Source organism: Panthera onca, chromosome D1 (genome assembly GCF_046562875.1).
Source record: "Panthera onca isolate mPanOnc1 chromosome D1, mPanOnc1 haplotype 2, whole genome shotgun sequence".
Lineage (NCBI taxonomy): Eukaryota > Metazoa > Chordata > Mammalia > Carnivora > Felidae > Panthera > Panthera onca.
This window is the reverse complement of record NC_138348.1, coordinates 93,215,860-93,235,625: the sequence shown is the minus strand read 5'-3', so window position 1 is coordinate 93,235,625 and position 19,766 is coordinate 93,215,860. Positions and strand designations below refer to the sequence as shown.

The 19,766-nt window shown below is 42.7% G+C and overlaps 1 protein-coding gene across 8 annotated transcripts in view; it reads left to right on the top strand.

Moving 5' to 3' along the window:
* The window catches only part of CCDC15 (coiled-coil domain containing 15), a 96,473-nt gene that overhangs the window by 66,587 nt on the left and 10,120 nt on the right, over positions 1-19,766 (top strand). For 5 of the 8 annotated variants that reach the window (XM_078432914.2, XM_078432916.2, XM_060605127.3 and 2 more), the window contains 3 exons: positions 15,385-15,561; positions 15,766-15,914; positions 17,141-17,910. In XM_078432914.2, coding sequence (XP_078289040.2) covers positions 15,385-15,561; positions 15,766-15,914; positions 17,141-17,262 — 448 coding nt within the window. In that variant the 3' untranslated portion in view covers positions 17,263-17,910. Of the gene's footprint in view, positions 1-11,848; positions 11,963-15,384; positions 15,562-15,765; positions 15,915-17,140; positions 17,911-19,766 lie in introns of those variants that run through there. The other 3 variants (XM_078432915.2, XM_078432917.2, XM_078432918.2) reach the window with 3 other exon arrangements.

The following is a 19,766-nucleotide window of genomic DNA, read 5'->3' as shown; positions in this document are numbered from 1 at the left end:
TGCACGTGGATGTGAGTGTTAAAGCCCCATGGGCTTTGCTTCCCTGCCCCCATCCTTAACCAGCTCCTCTCCTCTGGTCAGCTCCTGCACGTAGCTTCTTTCTAAGCAAAAAGATTTGAAAACTAAAGATGGTTTTTGGAAATACTGCTTGCTCATTGAGGGCTGTAAAATATTACTATGAAATAAAGACAGTAATTCTCAACCCTGGCTATGTACCAGAATCACCTGTGGTTTGTTTTTGGTGTTGTTTTAATTCAGATTCCGTGGCTCCACCTTTCATGTATTCTGATTTAGTAAGTTTGGGGCAGGACTGCTGAAATTGATATGATCTGCTTTTACACATTTGGAGGTAGAAATATTGTCACATGATCTTTGTTTTTCCAGTTCTCACTAAAAACTGCACGTGTTTTATTGCAGGAAGCTCAGTATCACCTAGTAAAGATTCTCATCTAGCTTCGGTTCTCTGATAAGCCTAAAGGCTTAGAAGTTCTAAAAAAGTGATGGAACTGCCGTGGGTGGGGTTAGCCCAGCTTCTGTTCCCAGAGGGGATAGAATGGACGATGAGCAGTTCACTACTTATCTTCCCTGTGCCTCAATTTTCTCATCTGTGAAATGGAAATTAAAACAGTTCCCACCTCATAAGATAGTGGTGAGGACTAAAAGAGCGCAGAGAACGTAATAGCACATAGTAAGTGCTCAGTAAATAATGGCTGTCGTCATGGGGGCGTCAAAGCCTACCTGGTGATTACTGGTGTGGGCTCTGGAGCCAGACTGCCTTGGCTCCCAGCCTGGTGGCTACTCTCTGTATAACCTCCACAGCTCAGTTTCCTTCTCTTTACAATAGGGCTGGTCATGACTCCCTCACAGAACTGTTATTAAATGTGATTAAATGAATGAATAAGTGCAAGGCACTGAGGTCATTGCTGGGCAAATAGCACCAGAGAAATATTAGCATTTATCATTACTTCTGCCGTGACCTCTCACTGCCTTACAGCGTCACTGTTGGGCCCTTGTCCTACCTTGTCATCAGCTCGTGCTTGCCTGCTGCTCCTAGCAGCCTTTCAGGCCCAGCTGTGGCCCTTTGAGAAGGGACCACCACCTCCCCCTTTGCTACCCGTGGCCCACTGTACCCTGACTTGGTCTCCTAATACAGCAGTTCGTGTACGCAGGCTCCTGCCAGGATGCTGGCCGGCCCTGCAGTGCTGAGTCAGGACTAGTTCCAGCTCCTGTAGCTGGTGGAGCCAAAACCTCCATTCTCCCACCTTCTTCCCCACAGAGATCCACCCTGGGGTCCACAGCACTTCTGTGGCCATCTTAGAACCTAAAGGGTCTGGGCACGGCCCTGTCCCCAGTGAAGGTAGTCTTTTAAAGGATGTTAGGGTAATTCCTGGGGTCCCCACATCCTACTTTGTTCAAAAGGCTGCTTGCCCCTTGGTGCCATGTGATTGACCCTCATTAAGGATATTGCCCTAGATAACCAGGTGCTGACACACACTCTTCTGGTGGAACCATTGTTGGGGATTTTAAGGCGCTGTTTTGCTTCTTAGAGAAGGTGAAACCCACACATCTAATCTCTGCTTGGAATCTGTGTTATGTATAATTTAAAAAATTTTTTAAGTTTATTTGTTTTGAGAGAGAGATACATGCACATGCGTGCATGAGTAGGGCAGGGGCAGGCAGAGAGGGAGAGAGAGAATCCCAAGCAGGTTCCATACAGCACAGAGCACGACATGAGGCTCAAGCTCACAAACTGTGAGATCATGACCTAAGCCCAAGCTGATGCTTAACCAAATGAGCCACCCAGGTGCCCCTGTATTATGTGTAATTTTTTTAAACCCAATGCCTGATTCTAATATCCAGCCAAGGTAGAGAATCACTGAAACAAGAAGACTGAGATGTAATGGTTGGTAAAAGTCACCTCTTCAAGTTGGGAGGCAGGCTTATTTCCTGGAGGCTGCCATCCCTCGGAATATTTTGATCTAGCGTATTGGAGCTAAGTCTGTCCTTCAAGATCAGCTGACTCAGTGATTCCCTCCCCGGTGTGCAGCAGAATCACTGAGGTGGTCTGCTTATCATACAGATTCTTAAGTCTTGCTGATTCAGTAAGTCTGGGAGTCCCAAATCCTAGTGAGATGCCCTAGTGGGAAGGGACCCGTGGGGAGGGTGTGGACAGAGTGGGCAGAAGGTTGCCCTTATAGTTAGCCTAAGCAGGGAGTTGTACGAGACCGGGGAGGTTTCCTGGGTAGGTAGTTCTCATCAGAAGGTGGAACATAGTGCAGCTCTCAAAGTTAAATCTCAAATCTCTCGTCAAATACTGTATGCCCTGTGTGGCTAGCAGGACATATTTGCAGATGGAAGAAAATGTATGTCCAAAGTAGGAATCCCTATATCAGAACTCTCCATGGGAGCGAGGTGAACCCCTGGGAATGCAGGCTGGGGAGACAGCTGCTGCTGGTGGGCAGCAGGGAAAGGCTTGGGCCCTGATCACCTCATGGCTCCTTTCTGTCACTGGTGACCACATGAGCCCAGGGGCAAATGTTCTTCCCATCAACACATTCTCACGTGCTGCTGCCACCACTGGCTTCATTTCCCAAATGTCCAAGGAGGTGAGGCCGAGCAAGCCCGAATGAGGTCAGCAGGAGCTCTCTGGAATTTTTGAGAAGTTGTATAAGGCAAATGCCTGATCACACCTTGAATTCTTTGTGTGAAACCTTTAGCTCTGACCTTTCATGTCACCTTTGCCCCCGGCTCACTGCACATGGTTTTGTTTTTCAAGCAGCGCTCATTGTGAGAGGTAAAAGAATAGGTAAAAGGAAGTCAGTAATTGCAGAATTAAACCAGGCTCAAATGCTACGGCCTCCAAAGCCCACACCTCAGGAGTCACTCCCACTTCTCTGCATTCTGGCAGTGACCCTAATGTGTCTCCTGACCCCCAAAGGACTCACTTAGTGACAAAGAACTCAAGTCATGGGACAAGAGCCTCTGGGGTATCACCATTTCCAGTATAATGTCAGAAGACGGCCAACAAAAGTCCTTTGCTCACATGGTCATGTTTTCAAACCTCTGACTGCTTCTCAACTTTCCCTGGCCTCCTATTGGGCTAATATTTGGGAGCTGAAACAATAGCTTTACTGAAGCAATGGTGGGCAGTTCCTGGAAAGTCATGTGAATGTCTGAATTGAACCAATTTGTCAAAGACCATTTTCTGTTCATTCCTCACCTTCCTCACATCCCATGGTGAGGTAGAGTCCCCAGAGCACGATAATCCTTTCCTGAGATACAATGTAGAGGCTCCTAAGAAAATGAACAAAAGAGAGGCTAATTTTGGCTCTTCTGGGACTAAAGAAAAGAAAAACAGACAGGCAGGTCAGGTCCAGCTCAAGGAGGCCAGGGTAGGCCTTGTTTTGTAGTGCCAGGGTATCTGCTCAGATCACCAGGGGATTTGGAGAACAATGCAAGGGGGTGGAGGGTGGGGGGGGGGGGGAATGGAAACAGAGCCTTGGCCCTCCCTGGCTGTAGTGACCAAAGCCTTATCCAGGCTCTAGAGAGTTCACTAAAATGACTGTCTGTGGCTTCAGACTTGAATTTTGTTTTAATGGTAAACTCCTTACCACTCCTTCCCATCTAAATTATGAATGAATTAAGATTCAGGGATTTCCTACAGACCCAGCAGTGGCTCAGGCTCTGCAGGGCTCTGTGAAGCCCTGAAAGTTGTAGGCTAATGTTGGTATGCAGCAGCACTTTTTTCTGGGGTGAGGTCCTTGGCTTTCCTCGGATTCCCAAAGGCATCTGCCGTCCAAAACTGTGCACCTCCAGGAGGAGAGTCTATCTCCCCCCCTTTGGTCCCCGCCAGGCACAGCTTCTGCCCTTTATGGCAGTGCTGGTTGGATTTCAGTGTGCGGTAGCTTTAGCTGGGTATGATGTTAAAATACAGATTCTGATTCAGTAGGTCTTGGTGGGGCTCACAAGTCTGCATTTCTAACAAACTCAAGGTGATAAGCAGCTCAAACTGCTGTTCCCAGGATTACACTCTCAAGTGGCAAAGCTTGATGGCAAGCAATGATTCTCTCACCCCAAGCCTGGATCACGGCCATAGGCTCTTACGTGGTCTCTAGTTCACTGTGCCCGTGGCCACTGGAGTGATCTCAATGCACAATTCTGATCTTGTTCTTCCCCCACCTTTGCCCTTCTGTGGCCTCCCTCCCCAGCCTCTTTGTTCAGTAAAGTCACCTCAGAATCCATAAGCAAAACATTACATGATTTGTCTTCATCCTGTCTTTTCCCCCGGTGTGCCGCTCTATGAGCAATTCGTTCGTTCATGCAGGACTACGGAAGATCAAGGACTGAGGGCAGGGGGCTGTGAATCAGATCAGTGTCTGAGCCCTGTTCCTGCCACTTACTAGCTTTGTGACCATCTGAAATCCAGTTTTTTCATACGCAGAATGGGAATAAAAATACCTACCTCGTGGGAGTATCATGAGGAGCAAATGAGACATTGTATGTAAAGCATTCAGCATGGTACCCACTCATAGCCACTGCTCAGTAAGCAGTAGCTGTTGTGACTTAATCATAATATGCCCTAGAATTTCCATTTGTCACATGATTTCCTGGTTGGATTGTTCTCCCAGTTCCCCTTTTCAGCCTGCATCAGATGCCACCCCCTCCTCAAATCCTTCCTGATCCCCCTTCCTCAGTCACCATGCAGTCTTTGACCTCACTTGTAACATTGCGGGTGATTTCTTTCTATACTCTGCCTACAATGCCCAGCATAGTTTGGGGGCACGTATTAATAGCTGTCACTAAAAAGTTTTATGAAACTGGGTTGTGTTCTTCTTTCTTTCTTTTTTTTTTTTAATTTTTTTAATGTTTGTTTATTTTTGAGAGAGAGACAGAACGTGAGCCGGGGAGGGGCAGAGAGAGAAGGAGACACAGATCCAAAGCAGGCTTCAGGCTCCGAGCTGTCGGCACAGAGCCCGTCGCGGGGCTCGAACCCACGAGCCATGAGATCATGACCTGAGCCAAAGTCAGACGCTCAACCGACTGAGCCACCCAGGCGCCCCTGTGTTCTTATTTCTTTTTGTCATGTATGTATTGTACATACTTGTAATCCCTACTTCTTAACCACAATGGATATATATGTATTCTCCTTGGAGAGATTTGTTTGGTTATTTCTTTTTCACTTCCAACTAATTTAATCCTCCATAATATCTATAAATTCTGCCTTGACAAGTTGAAGATCTCAAGAGGGTATGAGATTAGCATGGGCATTACCTTATATTGAAGTCACTTCACTCCACAAATGTTTTTATGGGCATCTTCCGTGGACCAGACACAATAAATGACAGTAGCGAAGATCATCACATTTGCTTGGCAGCAATACAGTGTGTAGCTTTCCTTATGGAGGCTCTGGCTCCAGGACAGCTTCTGCCATCCAGGAGAGGACAGGGTCTGTGCTGAGGCCTCCCTCTGTAAGCCCCATTGTGTGCCCTCAGGGAACCCATAAATACCAGGGATGTTCTGCTGTAGACCCAGACAAGGATCTCTTGAAGCTATTTCCCAACTCTGAAGTGGTTTGGGCAGAATATTCCACTTCTCTGAAAAATCAGTCCTTTTGAGTATTTGTAGTTTTATCCCAGCCTCAATTCCCTAATAATGAAGGCCCCCGCCCAAGCAGACTCTAGGGCTTACAAAGATTTTTCACATACATCAGTGAGACTGGTCTTTGTCACAGCCCTCAGAGGTAGAGTGGGGTTCTAGATCCCTATTTTTAAGTTGAGGTGCCAAAAGCTCAGAGGAAGTAAGGAATAGACCAAGGTCTTGTGGCAAGCAAATCCAACACTCGAAACCTGAATGCGGACCTGCCGACTACAGGTCCAGCAATTCTTTCTGTTGTGACTGAATCTTGGGTCTCTTAGCCAGGAAAAGATGAAGCAGGATAGCAAAACCACCCCTCTGCTACGTACTTTCAGTGCATTTCCTGAAGCTGGGAGGGCACCAGTGAGGGGACAGCTGGGGGAGATGTGGGCCTGGAGGGAGGGTGGCCCTTCTACCATGTCAGCAGGAGAGGAAGCTTGCACATAGAAGATCCCTGGCCTGCCTCCTTGACTCTGACCTCAAGGACTGCAGTGGGCCTCGCAGAACTTTCTGGTCTGTTGGGAAAGGAAATGGCCTCCACCACGTGGGCCTAGGCAGGGAGGCAGCCAACAGGCATCCCCCTCAGAAGACAGGTGAGCTGAAGTGGGCGGATTTTCTTGGCATATGTGACTTTCTGTGGCTGCTTCCCATCCATTTTCCCTTTTAGCAAAGCTAAAATTTAAATTAGGCGTCTTGTGTCTTAGGCACCTGTGATTCATGAGATTGCCAAGGGGAAAGGTGACTCTCAGAAAGTCAGTGTGTGATCCAACTGCCCTCCCACTCTGGAGGTGTCTCTCCATTGCTACCTTCAGGATGCGGCATAATTTTCACTGAGACAATCCACGAGTTTCCATAGGTGGGGGAGATAGAGATTCCAGAAGTCACTTCTAGGTACTTTTCAGGGATTGGGGTTCACAAGCCTTAAGGTCCACTTCCAGCCCTGCTTCTAACTAATAAGAGTGTTTGGGCCAGTGCCTGGACCTGAGCCTCTCTGCTGAGAGCTGTAAATCATTATGGGTTAAGTGATTTCAGCTTTGATGCACATCTGCATCACCCAGGGAGCTTTTTAAACTATACCTAAGCGGGGCCCTGCCCTCAGATCTTTATTCAGTTGGTCTGGGTGAGGCAGGGGACTGATATTTTTTACGAGGTCCCCCAGGTGATCAATAAAGGTGAAGAAACGGGATGGGTTAATCTCTGAGCTCTTCTGGAGACCTGTGGGGGAGAACTCATGTCCATCTGGTCCACATTCCACAGTTCACCATGTGGCCGTTCCAGCCTTTAAACTCAAGGCCATGAAAGACCAGAAAGCACTGTACAGAGGGCCACTGGCCAAGTCCCTTATTTTAAAGTGGCAGGGGAGAATGCTCCTAGGGAGCAGTGTGTTCCAGGCACACAGGAAGGCAGGGCAAGCAGTTTGTCCAGGCATTTGGCCCCCAAGTCTGTGGTCCTGTCTTAATGCCACACAGCTCTGAAGGAAGCCCAGGAAATTACTGGAAAGCAAGGTAACACTTTTGCCCTGTTTCCCCAGTAAGCCTTTCACCTAGTGGTGCTTTGGAGTCTGGTGAATAATTACTCATTCCTTCTGCACTGAACTACATATCCAAACTCCAGAGAAGCAGATTATTCTTATCCACAGATGAAGAAACTACAGGTGGAAAGATTGAGACTTGCCCTGGTCACACAGCACGATAATAACAAAGGCTGTGTAATGGAAACAGAAGCCCTTGTTTTTCCTGGAGGAAAATCCCTTCCTTTTCACCTTGACTTAGCTGTTCAGAAGCAGCAGGTCTCCGATTTAGCAAGCTCTGCCGAGAAGTGGGGCAGTCCTGTTGAGGTGCTTCTGCGCCAGAAGAAGAGAGAGCACCTTCTAGGTGAAGCTTCTCTAGTGGGGCCACTGTGCTTCTGGCACCTCAGTATCTCTCACATGTTTACCCTTTCCCTTTCCATCCTGTCCACTGGTTTTCCCTGCCCTTCTATTCAGGACGAGCTGTCTAGGCTGTTCTAAGCCACATCATTCTACCTGGAAAGGCAAAAGGGCAGGAAAGCTCCCACCAGGGCATGTAGGAGGTGGTGAGGAGGAAGAATGTTAGGCCTTCCGTTCTCCTGTGGGTCAGCAAAATAGCTGAAGAGGTAGGTGCTCCAGCATGAAACCATAGTGGAAACTCCTGCTGGCTCCTGCAAAGTTTTGCGTGTCACCACACATCCATATTTATGGCTCCTTACAAAGAATGAAAAGACTATTTTCATGCAAATCTACCATGTTAATGTAGATTTCTTTCTAGCTTTGCTCAATGGAGAATCATTTCTGAGGTCCTGCTGTTGTTTCACTCCCCCTTCCCACTCAGCTCTAAATTCATTAGCAGCCACAGAAAATGTGCTTCCAGAAAATGTGCATCCCATAGACATGTGTCAAGCAGAGAGTTTGTCCAGCCCAGCAAAGCGGCTTTGTGTGGCTTTGGTTTGAAGGTCCCAGCTGATGCTTCCCTTTTGGGAAATTACAAACTCTCCACCTATGGAAGGTTAATGGATTGGGCTAATGAAAAATCTGTTAGAGCAAGCACAGCATCTATAGACCCCATGGCTAGAATAGCCAAGACAGTGAACCAGCTCAGTTAGGCTTGGGCCTCTGCCAGCTGCCTGACCTTCAGCATTCTGTCAGTACTGCTCTGGTCTGGCTTTAACTGACCTCTGTCATGCCAGGTGTGGCCACCAGCCTCCAAGCTGGCCCCTAGTGACCCAGTTCTCTTGGTATTCACCCCTTACACAATGAAGAGGGCTGGTCCTGTGACCAATAGGATATTGTAGACTGCTGGTGTGTGGCTCCCCAGGTGAGATCATTAACAAAATTGCAGCTTCCACGTTGGGCCCTTTGAATTGCTCACTCTGGGAAGTGAGACTTCCTGTTGTGAGGACATCCAGGCAACACTGTGGAGATCATGTCAGGAGGAACCAACTTCCAACATGAACTTGCCAGGCACATGAATGAGTCATGTCCGGAAATGGATCTTCCAGTGTCAGTTAAGCCTTTAGATGTTTCTAGCTCCTTAGCATTTGAGTCTCAGTTGAGGCCCCAGATATCATAGAACAGAGATAAGCTGTCCCCACTGTGACTTGTCTACATTCATGACTCACAAAAATAATGGGATAAGTCTTTATTGTTGTTTTCTGCCATTAAGTTGTAGGGGTGATTTGTAACGCAGTAATAGATGACTCCAGCCTAATTGTGTATGGATATGAGCCATTATAAAATTGTATCTGCAAAATGAATCCCACTTTATAAAGCAATCGTTCAAAGGTGGATTCTTCTATACCTACACTCTAAATTGTATTCATGTAGTCAAGTATTCATAATAGAGGTGGGTTCTCCACCTACAAATACCAAGAAAGGCTCAAATACACCTTGCTGACGGAGGGGAAATGCAAAGTCCCCTAAAAGAGCCCTCACTTGAAGAAGCAGTCAACACGCTTAACTCCTCTCACCAAACCTGTCTTTAGCCCCTGGGAATCTGACTTTAGTTTCTACCACTTGTTTGGAATCATCTTCTCTCCAGTCATCAGGAGCCTCCTCATCTATAACTCCAGGAGTCTAAGTTCTGATTCTCCTGTAACTTCTTGATAGATCTCTTCTTTGATTTCCTTGATACCTTTGTTCCTCAGTGGTCCACCTACTGCTTCCTCTATTTTACTGGCAAATCTTCCCCTGAAGCCCCTTTTCATTCTGGCCTTCTCTCAAGAATTCTCCAGACTGAAGAGAAATGGACTGCTTCGTGAAGGAGTGAGCTTCCTGTCCCTGTAGGCTTTAGTAGATACAGGGTGACCATCTAGCAGGGATGTTCTGAGAGGGATTCCAGCAGTGGTCTCTGAACCACTAATCAGCAATATAAATTCTGTAATTTTTGAAAGGCTTAGGTACCAAGATACCTTTAAGAATATTGAAGGGACGCCCGGGTGGCTCTCAGTTGGTTAAGCATCCAGCATTGGCTCAGGTTGTGATCTCGTGGCTTGTGAGCCTGGAGCCTGCTTCAGATTCCGTGTCTGCCTCTCTCTGCCCCTCCCCTGCTCATGTTCTGCCTTTCTCCCAAAAATAAATAAACGTTAAAAATAAAAAGAATATTGGAACCAGGACAGTTATAATCCCAGAATTCAAACTCATTATAGAGAGTTGGAGCTGGTTAGGTTCTTTGAAATAATCTACATGGTCTCATTCACTAAAATTTCAACTCTCTCTGTAGAGATGACTCCCATTGTTGTCTCATGACTAGAACTATTTTCCAAAAACTAAGTCCCAAGTTCCCTCCAGGAACCTGTACATCTACCCCTGGGTGTAGCCCATGCCTTTCAAACTCAGGCTGGGTAAGTCAGATGCACTGTCTTCTTCTCCAAATCTATTTGTCCTCTTCACTTATCTCAAGCACACAATCCTCTGGTTGAGTCATCTTCTCTCTCTTTCCCCTGTCCTCCAAATCTATATTTTATCAGTTGCTAAGACTTGTTCATTCTTTCTCCTTAATGTCCTTCTCATTCTTTCCCTCTGTATTAGTTAGGGTTGTCCAGAGAAACAGAACCAAAAATGTGTGTGTGTGTGTGTGTGTGTGTGTGTGTGGTATACATATGATTTATTGTAAGGATTTGGCTCACATTATTACTGAGACTGACAAGTCCCAAGATCTGCAAGCTGGAGATGCAAGAGAATCAATGGTTTAGTTGTAGTCAGAACCAGGATTGCTGATGATATAGTTGCCATTCAAAGGCTGGCAGGCTTGGGGTGCTTGGCTGACTCAGTTGGTAGAGCATGCAGCTCTTGATCTCAGGGTCGTGAGTTCGAGCCCCACAATGGGTATAGAGATTACTTTAAATAAATAAACTTAAAATACACACACACAAAGGCTGGCAGGCTCAGTACCCAGGAAAAGCCACTATTTCAGTTTTAGTCTAAAGGCAGGATGTGACTAATGTCTTAGCTCAAAGCATCCAGGGTCAGGAGGAGTTCCCTCTTACTATTGGGAGGGTCAGCCTTTTTTGTTCTATTTAGTCCTTCAACTGATTGGACAAGGCCCACCTACATTAGAGAAGGCAGTCTGTTTTATGCAGTCTACTGATTTAAATGTTAATCTCATCCAAAAACATCTTCACAGAGGTCCCCTGAATAATGTGCACCCCATGGTCCGTGAAATCAAGTTGATGCATAAAATTAACCATCAGACCCTGCTACCCATCCCCATAGCCTCTGCCCTGATTTGGGCCTATATTAATTTGCTACCCCTGCCAGCACTCTTAGTTTCTCAACCTATAACTAGACTCAAGTCCCAGCAGTCCCCAAGTAAGATACAAAGTATGACCTATGAGGAGATACACTACACTCCAAAAAGAATTTATATGTATAGAAATCTAGAGAATATATGTAGAATAGGTCATAAAAGGATAGGATCATAGTGGATGGAATATCAAGTTGGATCAGGCAGAATTTATTGGTCTGTGCCCACTCAGCAGAGACTCCAAATTCAGTCTTTTAGATTGAGGGGTTAGAAGAGTCTTTAATATGTTGGTTAGTTGACTAAACCATGGACCCAAAGGTGGCCTATACGAAATGAAGTTAAATGCCAGAACCTCCTTGGCATATTGTAGAGGAAGGTACCCGAAAGCTTAGAGAGACTGGTACGTTAGAATGAACTTACCATGTAAGACCTGTTCACCAGCTCTGGGAAGGTGGTCAAGAGGACACACCTTTCACCACCACTGTGAAAAACTTGTGAGGGGAGCCTCAGCATTCTTGAAGAGTTCTGTAGTCACCCTTCTCTGTAGGTCAAACATTACAGTAGGAACTGCAACCACCAAATTGGGATTCCTGATGCAATGAGGATAATGGGACTCTGGAATGGCAGGTATTTAATCAACAAGAAAAGAGGGATGTGGTTACTGTAATTGGATAACTGAGCCAAAGCAATAATCACAATAGTCTGACTCATAGAGACCTATGGCATTTGGATAATAGATCATGGTTCCCTTGTGGAAGACTGAGAGAAAGATTAACAGTATAAAATTCTGGCATTGTAGCAGGGTCCTTCCTCAAGGAAGCCTGGACTCCACTTCAAGAGGTTCTTGGTCTATAAATTGGCTCAAGTCTGAGAATCGATTGAAGGGCCATTATGACTCTGTTTTGGTCATCTAAGATATATTACTGTTCACTCAACCTAAACTCTTATGCTTATAGAGGCAGGAATCCATGCTGATCCATGGGCTGTGCTCAGTTATTTGGCTGGATGGTCTCAGGGGACTTGAAAGGAACATTATTGGAAAGTTGGTGACAAGGAGATCTGGGGAAGAGGTAAATGTATAGTTTTCTCCAGGCAGAAGATATGAAAATATTTATCTTCCATGTTAATGCTCACCGAAGGGTAACCTCACCATTTAGTCAGTCAGTCAGTCAGTCAGTTGTCAGCCAATAATTCACTCACTCACTCATCACTAAGGCATGATCCCATAATCATACGACCTTTGAACAAAATGGGAGTTAGGGGCAGCAACATGCTACACTGTCAGAAACCCACATGTAACTTTTGGCTCTCCCAAAACTTAACTACTAGTAGCTTATTGTTGCCTGAAAACCTTCACAATAACATAAACGGTTGATTAACACATATTTTATATGGTATATATATCTAAAGTAGACAAAAGAAAATGTTATTAAGGAAATCATAAGAAAGAAAAATACATTTACAGTACTGTACTGTAAAAAAAATCCATATCAAAGTGGACCCATGCAGTTGAAACTAGTGTTGTTCAAGGCCAACTGGGCATATTCTTTGCTGAGGTGTCTGTTCAGGTCTTTGGCACATTTTTAAATCAGGTTTCTTATTGTTGAGTTTTAAGAGTTCTTTGTATATTTTGGTTCATGGTCTTTTATCAGATATCTTTTGCAAATATTTTCTCCCAACCTGTGGCTTGACTTCTCATTCTTTTGACAATGCCTTTTGCAGAGCAGAAGTTTCTGACTTTAATGGAGCCTAGCTTATCAGTTATTTCTTTAATGGATCGTGCCTTTGGTATTGTATCTGAAAAATCATTACCATATCCAAGATCATATAGATTTTCTCCTAAGTTATCTTCTAGGAGCTTTGTAGTTCTGTGTTTTATATTTAATTCTATGAGTTAATTTTGTGACGAGTGTAAGTTCTACGTCTAGATTGAGTTTTTGCATATGGATATTCAGTTGTTCCCACACCATTTGTTGAAGAGACTGTCTTTGTGCCATTGCATTGCTTTGCTTCTTTGTCAGAGATCAAGTGACTCTATTTAGATGGGTCTATTTCTGGGCTCTGTGTTGTGTCGATTGTTCTAATTGTCTGTTCTTCTACCAATACCACACTGTCTTGATTACTGTACCTTTATAATAAGTCTTGAAGTTGAATAGTGTCTGTCTTCCAACTTTGTTTTTCTCCTTCAATATTATGTTGGCTATTCTGGGAATTTTGCCTTTTCCATATAAAGTTTAGAATCAGTTTGTCAATATCTATAAAATAACTTGCTGGGATTTTTATTGGGATTTCATTGAATCTATAGATCAGGTTGGGAAGAACATAGACTGTCATGTCATCTGGAAACAAAGATAGTTTTATTTTCCTTCCCAATCTCTGTATCTTTTATTTCCCTTTCTTGTCTTATTGCACTAGCTATGACTTTTAGTACCATGTTGAAAAGGAGTGGTGAGAGGAGACAGTCTTGCCTTGTTCCTGATCCTCGTGGGTAAGTGTTTAGTTTCTCACCATTGAGTATGATGTTAGCTGTAGGTTTTTTTGGTAGATAGTCTTTATCAAGATTAGGAAGTTCCTTTTATTTCTAGTTTACCAAGAGTATCGTCATAAATGGTGTTGGATTTTGTCAAATGCTTTTTCTCCATTTATTTATAGGGTCATGTGATTTTTCTTATTTAGTCTTTTGATGTGATACATGACATTAATTTTTTTTCATGTTGAACCAGCCTTGCATTCCTGGGATAAATCTCACTTGGTCTTGGCATCTAATTCTTTTTATACATTGTTAGTTTTGATGTGCTAACAGTTTTGAAGATTTTTGTCTCTGTGATCATGAAAAATATTGGTCTTTAGTTGTCTTTTCCTGTAATATCTTTGTCTGGTTTTGGTATTAGGGTAATGCTGGCATCATAGGATGAGTTAAGAAATATTTTTTTCTGCTTCTGTTCTCTGAAAGAGGTTGTAGAGAATTGGTATAATTTCTTCTGTGATTGGTGAACCCATGTGGGCTTGGTGTTTTTGGTTTTGAAATGTTATTAATTATTGATTCCATTAGATCTAGGCTTGTTCTCCAGTGCATTTTTCATCTCAGAAATTGTAGTTTTCATCTTGAGAAGTTTGATTTGTCCTTTTTATATCCTGACTTTTGAACATATAAAATATAGTCATAATAACTAACGTTTTTCTGTGCTAATTCTAATAACTCAGTGCTAAGTTGGTTTTAATTGGTTATTCTCTTAATTATGAGTATATTTAGGAAAACATAAGCTTCTTTTAAAACATAAACATGCTTCTTTGCATGCCAGGTAATCTTGAATTAGATGTCAAACACTGTAAATTTTGCCTTGTTGGTTGCTGAATATCTTTGTATTCATATACATTTTTCTGAGCTTTGTTCTGGGATGCAGTTAAATTACTTTAGAGCTTTGCTTTTATAATTTATTAGATTGTGTCTGGATCAGTGCTCAGTTTGGGACTAATCGTTATTCCCCACTGTGGAGGTAAGATCTTCCTGAAAACTCTACCCAGTGCCCTGTGCATTATGAGTTTTTCATGTCTGAGTGGCAGGAACAGGCACTGTTCCCAGCTCTGTGCGAGCACAAGGCACTCTCCCTTATTAGTCATTCTGATGATTCTGTCCCTAACCTCAGGTTCTCTCTTCCAATATGTGCACAGTACTCTGCTGTGTATTAGAAGGAGACCTCTGTAGATCTCTGGGTTTTCTCCTCTCTGGTATTCTGTCTTATGAACTCTAGTTGCCTTTGTGTCCCTGGACTGTGAGCTGTCTCTTCTCAACTCAGTCCACCAGGCTCTACCTCAACACTCCCACCCCTGTGCCACTGCCTGGAGACTTTCAAGGCTTGGGCAGTTAAAGGGCTCACTTCATTTGTTTGCCATTTGTCAAGAATCACTGTTTCTCAGTGCCTGATGTTGAGAGCCATAAGAGCCATTGTTTTTGGATTTTGTCTGGTTGATTGTTTGGTTTATTTATCTATCTATTTATTTGGCTGTTTAAGGAAAGAATGCTTTTGTAATTGGATTCTTACAGAAAAACTTTTTTTTTTTAAGTTTATTTATTTTGAGAGAGAAGAGTGAGGGAGGGGCCTGGAGGGAGGGAGACAGAGAGAGAATCCCAAGCAGGCTCCTCACTGTCAGTGCAGAGCCCAGTGTGGGTCTTGAATTCACAAACCTGTGAGATCATGACCTGAGCTGAAATCAAGAGGCAGTGTCTTAACCGACTAAGCCACCCAGGCACCCCCCCAGAAACACTTTTTTATTTGTAACCAATGGTCATTGCCACTTGAGAGGTTACATATTTATGTGAGCTATAAGATAAACTCAAATCAGCCAGCAGGAATTTCTGAGGCTATTCTAGGGGTGCTAAACTGATTTCCTGACTCCCTTGTTTCTGGGAATTCTTTGAGTTATTTGGTTCTAGTAGCTAGTTCTAAATAATGATTTTATGAAATTCCTAACCATGTTATTTTATTCTCAGAATTAAAAAAAAGAAAGAGCAGCAACGTTACGCTGAGGAGCAGAGGATACTAAGAATGAACTTCCATGAAGAGCCATGTTCAGGAGAGAAGATGAGTGAGAAAATAGCCCAGCTACAGCTTGAGGAAGTAAAAGGAGCCAGAGAAAAACAACAACAGAGAGAGAAGGAATGCCAAAGGTATTTTGAAAAGTTCTGCATGAAGTCCTGGCTCTAGTGGAATAGCACTGTATTTCCTCCCGTGCTATTTCCCAGTACAAGAGGAAGAGTTGAGGCATGGAGATGTGAAATAATTTTACTAGTGAAAGCTGGTGAAGTAAGGACTCATGCTCATTCTCTTCCTAGTGGTTCACTTTGCCTGATCTTACTGTTATCTTTATATAGATATACGGAAGCTCTAAGAGCCCAGATCCAGGAGAAAATGCAGCTGTATAATATCACTTTACCTCCACTATGCTGTTGTGGTCCTGATTTTTGGGATGCGCATCCTGATACCTGTGCCAACAATTGTATTTTCTATAAAAACCCTAGAGGTAAGCTTCTTAAAGGAAGGGTTGGGGCCTGGTGGCAATGAAACAAACAAACAATAAATGTAGTGATTGTAGTAATTTAGCATTCATTGGTTGTTTACTAGATGTCAGTGACTGTTATAACTCCTTTACAAAGCAACTCTTGAGACAATAAAAATAATTATAGTGAGTTAAAATCCTTTTTGAGATCTGTTACCTTCTTGTCTCCACTTATGCTGGGGAAATATTTCCGTTCCACCTTAGGGAGACTTGGATTCCAGGTCCTCCTGTGAATGAAGAAATGAGAGCTTGTGTTTTAGGGCCATCGAAGTGAGGCCTCTGTCCAGTTACATTCCCTACTGCCCAAATACTTTAATGTTATTTAACATAGACTTATTACCATCTGTATCCACATTAGACTGCCACTTCTGCCAGGTGACACTGAGGAAAATGAGGACCAGTATCAGCTCTATATTCAGGAATCCCAGCTAGAGAAAAACAGAGTCCTTATTATTGTCACCAATGTTTCTGTTTCCTGGCTGTCCTTAAATATATTTATTTATTACATAGGGTAGAGATTGTGTAGGCTTCGTGTGCATACCAAAAATACTGCCAGTATTTGTATTCCCCCTGCCCTGTCTGTGTGATACAAGTTCCTAATCAATTCTGTGAGTTAAATTTTAAAAACACAGATCTTATCATGCCATTCCTCTATTTCTAAAACCTCTAGGGTTCACCATTACAGTACGAAATGCATGCCATATTTAGCATATTTTCTCTCTGGCCCCAGGTGACACTCCAGCCTTATCAGACTTGCTACTTCCAGTACACATCGCTTTCTTTTATACCTTTTGTGCCATCTATTTTTCTGCCCGGAAGGCCGCCTTTCCTTTACTCTTATTAATCCTCCTAGACCGTCTTAAGTGTTACTACTTCTGGAAATCTTTTCCCTCTTCCCGGATGTGTTTTCATTCATTCTGAAATTCATTATGTGACAACATTTTGTATATGCCTCTGGTTTGAAAGTATTACCCTGAAACTTAATTATCTCTGTGTCCATCCTCTTCATTCTCTTTTCTGTCCTCACAGAGTGCTTGGCATGTACTAAGTACTCGATAAATATGTATTCAATGAGTAGGCAAAGTTAATACCTATGAGACTTAGTAGAGAAGCAGTACTAATGGGAAGGAAGTGGGGAGAGTAGTGGAGAATCTGACTGACTTCATCACCGTGCAAATCTTTATTTGCAGCATATACCCGGGCACTACATTCGGTCATCAACTCCTGTGATAGCCCTGTGGGGAACTCAGCTCTTCGAGTCGCCATGCATAATTTGGTTTCTGCACACAGACGGACTTTGAAAAATGTGTAATGAGAATCTGAATCCAACTGTTAGTATTTCAGTCTTCATTTAAAACCAACCCTGAGAGATTATTTAGGAAAAACTGATAAAGTGTATAAGATATGTAATCTAGAAAGAAAGACTGTCCCACGTAACAACCGTCTCTATAATTAGATCATTACCATTGTTTCAGTCTGTGCTTGGGCTGAAATTGAAAGCTGGCTTCCAAGCTTGTGTTTTTGCCGTGAACTGTGCGGAGTCTCTTGTTTTTAAAAAATGATCAGTTAGACCAGTAAGGTTTTTTTACTTAGCTCTGCTCTGATCAGAAGAGATCATGAGAAATCATTGAGATTATCTCATTTATTGCCTTTTTAAAACTGTTTCTTTGAGTCTTGACAAAACTGGAAATGTCTAGATAAAACAGAAAAGATGATGAAATGGGTTTCTGAGCATCAGTGGCCATCTACATTCCTGTTAGCTGTTCTAGTTATATATAGCGATTAGAGATGAGAAGAATCTGAATTTGATGCACATTTTGTTTTCCTCAAGACTTTTCTCTCCTGGCTTTTAAACTTATTGCCTCTTTCCCCATTCAGTGCCATTGGCCATAGTACTTTATAATTTTATAATTTTGTACTGTAAAAACAAGGTAAATAAACCCTCTGTCTTTTGAGCTTCTTCTATGTGAAATAATTGTGAGTGACATTTCAAAAAGTAAATCTGAAGTCAAAGTGAGTAAAGGTCCTGCCTTATTTCCCTATCTTTTAAAAATGTGAAGAATGGCATATCTACAGAGCAGATGAAGTAAAAATTTCTATAGTTAGTGTGAATTTGTTATTTCATCACTGATTTCCTGACACAAAATATGAAAAGGTTTAGTATTGAATTAAAGGTACTGAGGTACTGAGTTAAATTTTGGGTACTGAGAATTTCTTTTTCCCACTTTCTCTAATGATCAGTGTTGAAGAAGCACATAGGTTACATCTCAAAAAACCCCTAAACATCAAGCCAGGTCATCAAAAATAAGGGTCAAAATTACCTGTATGACAAGATTGACTGGTTATTTAACCAGATTAATAATCCAGTTCAGTCAAAATCTTTAAGTATTTGTATCCATGATTCAGCCTTTAAGAGTTGTATTTCTAACAGTTTTATTGAGATATAATTCATATACTATGTGATTAACTCATTTGAAATGTGCAGTTCAGTGGTTTTTAGTATATTCTAGGATTGTGCAAGTGTCACCACTGTCAAATTTTAGAATAGTTTCGTCATTCTAAAGAGATGCCCCCATAATCCAACAATCCCACTACTGAGTATGTATCTGAAATAATTGGAAGTAGGATCTCGAACAGATATTTGCATACCCATGTTCATGGCAGTATTACTCACAGTGGCCAAGAAGTGGAAGCAACCCAAGAAGTGTCTGTCGACAGATGAATGGATAAGCAAAATGTGGTCTATACGTACAATGGAATATTATTCAGCCTTAGAAAGGAAAGAAGTACTACCACATGATATAATATGGACGAGCCCTACGAACATGCTGAGTGAAGTAAACCAGTCACAAAAAGAAAAATGCAGTATGATTCCACTTATATGAGGAACTTAGTCAAATTCATAAAGACAGAAACTAGAATAGTATTGCTGGGGTCTGGGGGGAGGAGGAAATGCAAAGTTGTTGAACGTGTAGGGTTTCGGTTTTACAATATGAAAAAGTATTGGAGATCTATTTTTACAACGGTGTGAATCTATTTAACATGACTGAACACAGCGTGTACACACTTAAAAACAATGACAATGGTAAACTTTAGATTATGTGCAGTTTTTTGTTTGTTTGTTTTGTTTTTTTACCACAGTTAAAAATTTTAAGAAGGAAAATTCCATCCCATTAGCAGTCACTTCCCATTCCCTCCTCCCTCAGCGCTCGGCAATCACCAACCTGCTTTCTGTCTCTATAGATAGATTTACGTGTTCCGGACTTTTCATAAGAATGGAATCATACAATATATAATTTTTGTGTCTGGAGTCTTTGTTTAGTATAATTTCTTTTTTTTTTTTTTTTTTTTGACGTTTCTTTATTTGTGAGAGACAGCAGGAGTGAGGGAGGGGCAGAGAACAAGAGAGGGAGACACAGAACCTGAAGAAGGCTCCAGGCTCTGAGCTGTCAGCACTGTCAGCACAGGGCTTGACGCAGGGCTCGAACTCACGAGCCGTGAGATCATGACCTGAGCCGAAGTCAGACGCTCAACAGACCGAGCCACCCAGGCGCCCCATGTTTAGTATAATGTTTTTAAGATTTTTTCCATGTTTTAGCATGTATCAGTATAATACTTCATTGCATTTTGTTGCCCAGTAATATTCCACTCTATGGATACCACATTTTATTTTACGCATTCATCGCTTGATGAACTTTTGGGCTCTTTCTCCTAATTGGCTATTATGAATAACGCTGCTATGAACATTTGCTTACAGATTTTTCTGTGAACATATGTTTTCATTTCTCTTGGGTGTATACCTAGGAGTGAATACGC